General features: G+C 42.8%; 1 protein-coding gene across 4 annotated transcripts in view; it reads left to right on the top strand.

The window, feature by feature from the left end:
* Window positions 1–270: 270 nt before the first annotated feature.
* The window catches only part of MALT1 (MALT1 paracaspase), a 36,723-nt gene continuing 27,703 nt past the window's right edge, over window positions 271–9,290 (top strand). The window contains exons 1-4 of one of the 4 annotated variants that reach the window (XM_083702659.1): window positions 271–367; window positions 3,728–3,894; window positions 6,946–7,067; window positions 7,886–8,036. In XM_083702659.1, coding sequence (XP_083558785.1) covers window positions 3,804–3,894; window positions 6,946–7,067; window positions 7,886–8,036 — 364 coding nt within the window. In that variant the 5' untranslated portion in view covers window positions 271–367; window positions 3,728–3,803. Of the gene's footprint in view, window positions 368–590; window positions 940–1,235; window positions 1,289–3,727; window positions 3,895–6,945; window positions 7,068–7,885; window positions 8,037–9,290 lie in introns of those variants that run through there. The other 3 variants (XM_083702657.1, XM_083702656.1, XM_083702658.1) reach the window with 3 other exon arrangements.

Raw genomic sequence — 9,290 nt, 5'->3', positions numbered from 1 at the left:
TTAGGGAGGGCAGGCCTTTTGTTTGGTGGGTGGGGCAGAACCTCAGTTTGCTATGTATTTTTATTGATTTTTTTAGGGGGGCAGCTGTCCCTCCCTATGGCTACACTCATCTTAATGTACAGTACTAAAACTGGGGCAAGTGTTATCTGTTTCACAACCGACTTCACAGAATCTTGTTTCATAGAGTCTTGCCACATCCAAGAATGGCCTAAGGCATTTTAGAAAACAAGCAGGAAAGCACAGCATTCTGCAACATTTCATTGCACAGGTCCAAACCTATAATGCATTGCTTATTATTATTATTCCTACCACCAACACGGCACCTTGAGCTCCTTGCAGGAAAGGCGGGACGCTGCTAGAGAGATAGGTAAATGAAAATGAAATTAAAAATATGCACGCATTAACCCGCACCCCTCAGCAAGGAAGCAGGAGGTCTGATTTTGGAGAGGGGCCACACAGGTGCCTCTCTCCCAAGCCTGGCACACACGACGTCCCCTCTGAGAGGGGCGGGAAAGACGCGCGAAATTTCGGAGAGGCGGCGGCACGGCCTGCCTGCCTGCCTGCCCCGGTGTCGGCTTCCCCACAGCCTGGAGAGGGCGGGCGGCTGAGGAGAAGCGAGGCGAGGCTCCGGCGCGGGGCCTCCGCGGGCTTCCTGCTACGACGGGGCGGGGATTTCCTGAGGAGTTTCGCGGCGCCTTGCTTCCCTTTCGCTTTTTGCACGCAAAGTCCGAGGGAAAAAGAAGTCTTTCTGAGGGGACGAGCCTCCTCCACCGGCACCGGCATGGCGGGCTCGCTGCCGCCGGCCGCCCCTCTGCCCATCCACCGCCTCGAGGAGCCGCTCCTGAGGAGGCTGAGCGGCTCTCTGGACCGGGCGGCTCCGGGCAGAGGCTGGAGGGACTTGGCGCAGCTGGCCGGCAGCCACCGCGGCGTGAAGCTGAGGTGAGGCGAGGTGTCAGGGGTGCGGGGACCTCGCTGGTGCCTCAGGCCGTCGACGGAAAGGCAGGCCTCTATCTCTCTTTTTGCGAGGCTTTCGGGCGCCACAGGAGTCTTCGTCGACTGGCCTGAAACCCGTCTGTGGGCGCTTTGCGTTGAGGAGGAGGAGGAGGAGGAAGACGCTCCCCCAGCGATGCTGGATGGGCAGGGCGAGAAAAGTGCTTCTTCGCACACAGTTTAAACAGTGGAACTCGCTGCCACATGACGGCCGCCCGCTTGCATAGCTTTTAAGAGCGGGCTAGAGAAGGCTAAGCCATATGAAAGAATCTTTCATATGTGGTGGACGTGTAAATGGGTAAAAGAGTATTGGGAAACACTGTAATTTATAATGCATTTTTTTGGGGGGGTGTTTAAAAGCACTTTCCTAAAACAAAACAAAACAAAACAAAACAAAACAGAGTCCTTTTTGTTGGGGATAATTCAGATGGAAATTCCCAGGTGTCAAAAAAGGTTATTTCTGTACACCACTACTACTGCGGCTCGTGTTTCATTAGTCCCAGAATGGGGAAACCAGCGAGGTCCCAACCAAAGAAGAATGGCAACTTAAACTGATGGAATATGCGCGGCTTGCGGACCTTACATATAGAATAAGAGAACAAGAAGAACATGTGTTTAAAGAAGATAGGGCATGTTTATGGAATATATGGGGGGGGGGAATTGTGTATACTTGAAAACGTTGACAGCATTAAGATAAATTCAACAGTGTTGTTGAAGTTTTGATGGATGTAATAATGGAATTCTGAGTGGTTTAGTTTACGTAAAACATGCAGGGATTTATTTTATGCAAAATGAACCATATATGAAGGCTAAACTAAAACAAAAAAGTGCCTGCACATTTGCAAAGCTAAGCAGGGTCCAGTGCTCAAAAGGATATGGTTGCATGATGCTCTTGAAATGACTGTTTAATGTGTGCTGAGTTTATGGGGGCAGGGGCAGGGAGCTGTCTTCCCCTAATCAAAATCAGTATAAATCTGAGGTTCTGCCCCCAAATGCCGCCACCCCCCACAAAAATCCTGGCTACACCCATGACTGAGTTCACTTCTATAATGCTGCATCGTGACCCCCGCCATGTTGTTGTTGGGGGGGTGTTATTTACAGCCACAGCAGGCACTGCAATTCTGCCAAATGCGCACTTCTCCATTGACTCCTGAGACAGACAGATGCCAACCCAACACAAATAATAGATTGGCTTTCAAGAGGTGGGACCAGGAGGAAGATCAGGCTCCCGCAAAGTTATCTCAAACCTCTTCACTGTTTCTAAGGGCCGAAAGAAGTGATAATGGGGTTTGGGTTTTCCTGGAAGGATTTACACCACAGTATGTGTTTCACAATGGAAGACATGTCCCTTTTAGGAATGCATGCTTTCATAAAATGAATGGGCAACTTAATGAATGGACAAAGCACAAATCAAATTAGGCAACTGGAAGGGATGCAGCAGTGGCCAAATCTAAAATCAAAGTTGCAATTAATTGTTGTGTGTGTGTGTGTGTGGCAGCTATATATTTATCTGCCCAGCTCTTCAGGCATGCTAAAATGGTATATTAATAATTTTCAGTACCTTTCCCCCTTTAATATTTAAATAGCACAAGAGAAGTGTGTGCTATTGAGCTGTCATGTCTTAACTTATTTCAAAGTATTCCAATAAAAATTATTTTCAGGTGGATCTTGGAAAAGCAGACAGTAAAAGTAGAACAATAGAAAACTTCATTGGAAAGCGAGGGGGGAAAGACCTGACAGTGCAGGTAGAACATAGCCATAGCAGGTATCCTTTAGGCTTCCTTTAATGGGTTTTTGAATCAAGGCAGCATTTAAAGGATAACATATTGGACTCTATGTTTCTTCCCAAAGGAACCCATCATGATAAAAAATATAATCAGCTAAACACAATTATTACATTTCATAGAATCATAGGATTGCAGAGTCAGAAGGGACCCCAAGAGTCATCCAGTCCACCCCCTGCAATGTAGTGTATTTATTTCAACAATTTCATAGAATCATAGAGTTGGAAGGGACTCTGAGGATCATCCAGCCCAGTGTTTCCCAAAGTGGATGATACCGCCCCCTGGAGGGCACTGGGACGATCGGGGGGCGGGGGGGCGGGCGGTAGTAGCCTCTGGATGGCAGGTTTCCCACTTCAGTTTGTTCTGTTGTCCAGGATAGCCAAATTGTGAGCAACAGTATTCTGATACTGGGATTCATAACATTGCATGAATCCTTCATCAAAGTAAATATACACTCTCTAGAAATGAGGCTAATGATAAGCTGGAATATTATAGACAAAAGAGTTAAGTAAATATGGGGCTTAAAGCATCACTGTAAATACAGAGTCATATTCTTGTTAAAAGGAACCGAGAAGTTGTATTGAGGAAGTGTTTGATATAAATAGCTGGGCAGTCTACATTCACATATTTCACTCTAGCACCAGAACTCGTTTTTGAGGCATGTTCCAGGGGAGAAAGGTTTTTAGTCCCATAATTAGTCATAGTCATATCATAGTGGGACGCGGGTGGCACTGTGGTCTAAACCACTGAGCCTCTTGGGCTTGCCGATCAGAAGGTTGTCGTTTTGAATCCCCGTGGCGAGGTGAGCTCCCGTTGCTCTGCGAGATGAGCACTGCATCCCCATAGTCGCCTTTGACTGGACTTAACTGTCCAGGGGTCCTTTACCTTTTTACCTTTCATAATTATGTAAATATAAAAATATTTTCTTTTTTATATTTTATGATTCTTTGCAGTTCCCTGGAATTGGAACAGTGTTCTCTCCAAGTACTGGAGCCTGAAGGAAGTCCAAGCTGGAGTCTTCTTCAACTAATGGGAGAGAGAGGTTGCACTGTGTTGGAGCTGACAGAATTGCTACAGGCTTTAGAACACACTGAGGCACTTCAGTGTCTCAACCCCCCAAGTGAGTTTATGGTTCTGCTAAATCTGAGTTATGTGTTATGTTGAAAATTTGGAAAGTGGTTTGGCTCTTCTGGTTCAGAACTTGGAAGGCTTCCACCAACAGGCAAGAAAATATTGGAGGCTAAAATCATAACTGGGAGGGAAGGAAGGGTGAGTGGTCAGCTTTCTCCTCTCATTTCAGTTACCTGTCTTGTTTTGGAGCTATCAAAGGCCCTTCAGCTTTCTTCACCTGTTGGGAGGGAGACTTTAAAGGTCTACACGTGCAGACTCAGAGTCAGGCTACTTTTATGCTAAGTGCAACATTTTCCAGACTGGTAGCCATTTTAGTCTCTTGCAGCAAGAATAAATACAGTGGTACCCTGGTTTATGAACTTAATCCATTCCGGAAGTCTGTTCTTAAACCGAAACCGTTCTTAAACCGAGACACGCTTTCCCTAATAAGGCTTCTCGCTGCCGGTGCCCTTCCAACATTCGGATTCCGTTCTTAGACCAAGGTAAAATTCTCAAATCTGGACACTACTTCCTCTTTTGTGGAGTTCGTAAACCGAATCGTTCGTAAACAGGACTGTTCTTAAACCGAGGTACCACTGTATTGGCAAATATATTATGGAAGAAGATTTTGTGGACCACAGTCCACCTCACTAGATTTAACATATGTAACCTGGCAATCCATGACCCAGTGTACTTAGGGTATGCTAAAGACAAAATATAAAGCAGACTTTCGGAAGCCCGGGTTCTGATGCAGTGAGCTGCCACACAGGCAAATAAGTATTTAGGATGAGGTGGAATGACAGCTATACGAGTCACATGAAAAGTAAAGGTAACAGTATTGGCCCATAAGAAAAATCCCATGCATATCAGGGCAATACGTTTGTCAGGCCAACCACAGTATCATGAAATAGTGTGCAGGCTTTTGAATTCTCCAGACCTCTTCATCATGCAAAACAAAAATGGTAAATAAGGCAGAGTGGGGGAGTTGACTGCTGGTAAAGCCATGAGTCTGTGTCTTGAAAGAGTCTTAATACAGAATGTGGTAGGAAATAGCATGCGTGCAAATTAGGCTCTTTTAGTTGGCACCATATCAGTGTAGCATCTTGCCTTAAGGTGTTGAGTTGGCCTTGCATGCAGTGACTGCAGTGTGTACTGGACCTCTGGTGTGAGAATCCGTCACCTTTATTGGTGGTACCGTAGAAAACCCTTGTTTTAGTCCAAGGCTGCTGCAGGATGCATGATGGACAGGAGGACATGGAACATCTCTCATGTGAATTTTAGCTCCACAAAGCTGTCTTTCTCTCCCCCTCCTTTTTTAATAATATAATTATAATTATAATTTATTACTTAGGGCTTTAAGGCCCCTCAAACTATTGAGATGTTATTGCACCAACATTTTTGGACTCATTTAAGGTTTCTGTATAATTTACCATTTAAACACCTAGTATCATAGAAGACACCTCCTTGTTGTAGAGTAACCAATGCTAAGCTTTCTAAATATTACCAGTTGAGTCTTAAAACAAGTTAAACATTGTCAAGTTATCAGAAACCAGAATTAAAATCCGTTATCAGTAACCAAACAAGAAAGAGAAATAAATAAATAAAAAGCGGGTGGGGCAAAATCGCTTCCTTTCTTCTGTTAGATCACATAAAGAAAAATTCGCAAAACGTTGCCATTCATAAAATTTCTTACTTTATATATTTCTTGTTTCAAATTAGCTGTTCCGTATGCGACTTCACATGCCTGTTTGGTATCATTTGTTTATATTTGGAAATAGAGTCAGATTAGAGGGGAGGAATGTGTCTGTGTGTTTAGTAACACAAAAAATCAAATAGGATGTACAGATCAATCAAAGGCAAATAAAAATCAAAGGCAATCAAAGGCAAATAAAAAATATAACTGTGACTGTGAATGAGTGAAGTACAGAGATTGTTTACATCTTCATCTTCAGTATTAAAAAGTAAATACAAACCGATGGGTCAGAATTTACATCTAAATGAAATCAGATCAAAAGCCATTTTAAAAGTAGAATTGGTTGGGGAAGAGGGCAGTCTGAAACATGTCTAGGCCAGGCAGAAGGAGAATCCATCAGCATGAAGGCAAATGCCCCCTCCATAGCGATGCATGAATCATGAATGGAATTTTATTTCACAGCAGAATAAGATAGGTGTGCCATGCTGGTTGATTACTTTAGCTATGTCAGTTCAAGCTACTCTGTTTGTACATCTGTGTATACACAAAGGATGGGGTTGCTTATCAGCCACAGACCATTAAGGTGAATGTGGCTATAATGTTGCCACTTTGCAGTAGTGCTGAATAAAAACAGGTGCTCCTTCTGAGAGTTCTATAACAGCAATCCCATCAAAATTCCAGGCAAATGAGAAATATTCTGCTTGCATATGTTGACATTGTAACCTTGACTGTGTAGAGAGCAAATTGAATTTAATGACCATCTGCCAATGCAATATAGAGATCAAAGTCTTCATTGTTGTGATTTTATTCACCTTTGTTGGCTTAAGGTCTTCGTTGGCGCTGTGGTCTAAACCACTGAGACTCTTGAGGTTGCCGATTGTAAGGTTGGCAGTTTGAATACCTGTGACGGGGTGAGTTCCCAATGCTCTGTCCCAGCTTCTGCCAACCTAGCAGTTCGAAAGTAAACCAGTGCAAGTAGATAAATAGGTTCCGCTAGGGCGGGAAGGTAAATGGCCTTTCCGTGCGCTCTGGTTTCCGTCAGTCTGTGATTCTGGCCACACCAGAGGCTTGGGCTTGCTTTGTCATCTGAACCCGGCCATGTGGTTTGTTTCTCTCTAGAGATATTCCCAAGTCAAGGTTTGTTCTTGATTTACCACCCATGGTTTGCTTTGGAGTACCAAACCTCCAGCTTGGGTTCGGCTGACACAATGATATCAAAAGCCAGTGAGATGTCAAACAAAAGAAGTAACAGGACTTCATTCTCAAATTGTCTTGCAAACAATTCACAATTACGTTAATAATAAAACATCAAGTGTAAATGGTTCAATCTTTTGCATTAAACATGGCTTGTCTTTTCTTTTTTTACAGGTATAACGATAGTTGTAGAACCAGAATCTCAAGCTGTTCTATCTGGCCAAACAGTGAAGCTAAGCTGCTGGGCAGCTGGTTATCCACTTCTTCATTATCAGTGGTTCAAAGAAAACAAAGCGGTAAATCAATTTACAAGGAAGCTCTGTGAATAACGGGAGTGGTGATAAGTAAACTGTGAAGCAAAATGGTCATTATTCTTAGCTGGTAAATAAAACTGCCAATATCATAATGCCATTCTGCAAACCAATGGTGAGACCATACTTGGAATGTTGTGTACAGTTCTGGTTGCTTCACGTTTAAAAGGATATTGTAGATCTAGAAAGGATTCAGAAAAGGGAACCCAAAATGGCCAGGGAATTAGAGCAACTCGCCTATAAACATTTGGCCTTTTTCTTTTTGAAAAAGTGAGGTTTATTCAATTACAAATGATGTGGACAAATTGGAAATACTAGTACTCATGGCCATCCAAAGAGGCTTACTATTGGAAGATCCAAGATAGCCAAAATAAAATAATTAATTGCACAGTGCATTATTAAAACTATGGCATTTCCTGAACAGAATTGGAATTCCCTCCCACAGGCTATTAAGTTGTATGGCTTGAAATTCTTGATGAATTCTTTGATGATAAGACTTTTTTTTAGCTATGATTGCTATATTCTGCCTCTACTGGCTTGCTTCTGAATGTCAGTTGCTGGAATAACGTGGGGAGAGTGCTGTGGTATTCAGGTCCCACTTCCAAGCTCCCTATAGAGTCTAGTTGGCCACTTGGATAACAGAATGTTGGACTACATGGACCTTTGGCCTGATCCAGCATAGCTCCTTTAATGTTCATATGTTCATATTTGATTATAGTTCTTGTATGAAAAAGCAAGTACTATTGTGCTTTATCCTCCATCGTTGCAATTTGCATTTTTTTTTTTTTTTGTTTCTAACTCAGGTTCCACGTGGCAATACCCAAGAACTGGTGCTCAACCAAGTAAGTGCAGAGGATGCTGGTTTTTATATATGCCGAGTAAACAGTGACTATACTTACCAGTTCAGCCAGTGGGCACAGCTCGATGTCTGCGAAATCCAAGGAGCTTGCCATGGTGAGTTAAGAAACGTATGTCATACAATAAAAGCATTCTGCTGCTGCGACGATGATGCTTTTGGGTCCATAAACAATACAATTTAAACAGTTCCAAGTTAAAACACCCCTATAAAACCAATTTTACTTCAATTTAGTAAACTATACACAATAAGCTCCCTCTATGTCAACCGCAATTCAAATCCCTCAGATTTTGGGGGATATGCGTCTTAGTTCTGGCACTTATTGATGGTTCTTAAGTTTGGCTAAGCTGTCAGAGTCATACAGTGATCCATTTCTCCTCTTATGAAATAAGACATTAATCAGGTATCTAGCGACTGCAAGGGATCTACTTGAGTCTTCGTCGTTTAATAAGTATATTATTTGGGCTTCCTGAGGTCTGTCAGCTATTCTCGATAAATATGGGGCCAAAAACTTGGACCGTGAAGCCGAATGTATAGGACAACAGAAGATTATATGATATAATGATTCTGTAGATCCACTTTTACAGTCACAGAGGAGTGAGATCTGTCTGTTGGAGAGGCTGTTACCCAACACGTTTGATGGGAAAAGATTGAATCTAGCCTTTATAAAGGCGTACCTGTGCATCACCACAGATAAGGTAGTTAAATAAGATGGAAGCTTTGTTGGTGGTGTTTAAGCCAAGGTTTATCGGCGAACAGGTGCCACCACCTGTCGCAATATTAAATTGTAAATCCATCTCCTCTAATTTGTGAGTTATAATTCTCTTGGCAGAAATTAAATCCAATTTTAGTAGTTCAGATGGAGATAGTCCTAAGGACACAAGTTTCCCATGTATCAACAGGAATGCCTCTGGGAAAGAACAAATGATTCCTTGGCTGGAACCCAGTTACCTGGCTGTTGGGCACATCTTGGGGAATTTTCTGTTTTGAATATTTCCTGTTTCGAAATTATTTGTATCATGTATATAACGGCTTCAAGAGATGTCTTTAAATGTATCTCATGAAGCCATTACACGCACAAAATACCTAGTAAATTATTTTGGTGTCTTCTATGAAAGCAGCCTTGTATACGTGCAGAGTACATCAATTGTTGGACCTCCTTGAACACAGTCTGCCTGCTCTTCATGTCGTATAAAATGAGAGCATCTGGAGCTGTAGGAAGACCAGAGAGTTTCAATGCATGCAGTACATGATGATGTTGAACCTTTAATCCAAAGCCCTTGACAGGTTAGGTGGCAACTGCAGCATGTGTCTGGGTTGTCTAAACCTTTTAATCCATGCACGCTGACACA

This window comes from Podarcis gaigeae, assembly GCF_964106915.1.
Source record: "Podarcis gaigeae genome assembly, chromosome: 11".
In the NCBI taxonomy this organism is placed as follows: domain Eukaryota; kingdom Metazoa; phylum Chordata; class Lepidosauria; order Squamata; family Lacertidae; genus Podarcis; species Podarcis gaigeae.
The sequence above is the reverse complement of the archived record's forward strand: the minus strand, read 5'-3'. Positions and strand labels throughout refer to the sequence as shown.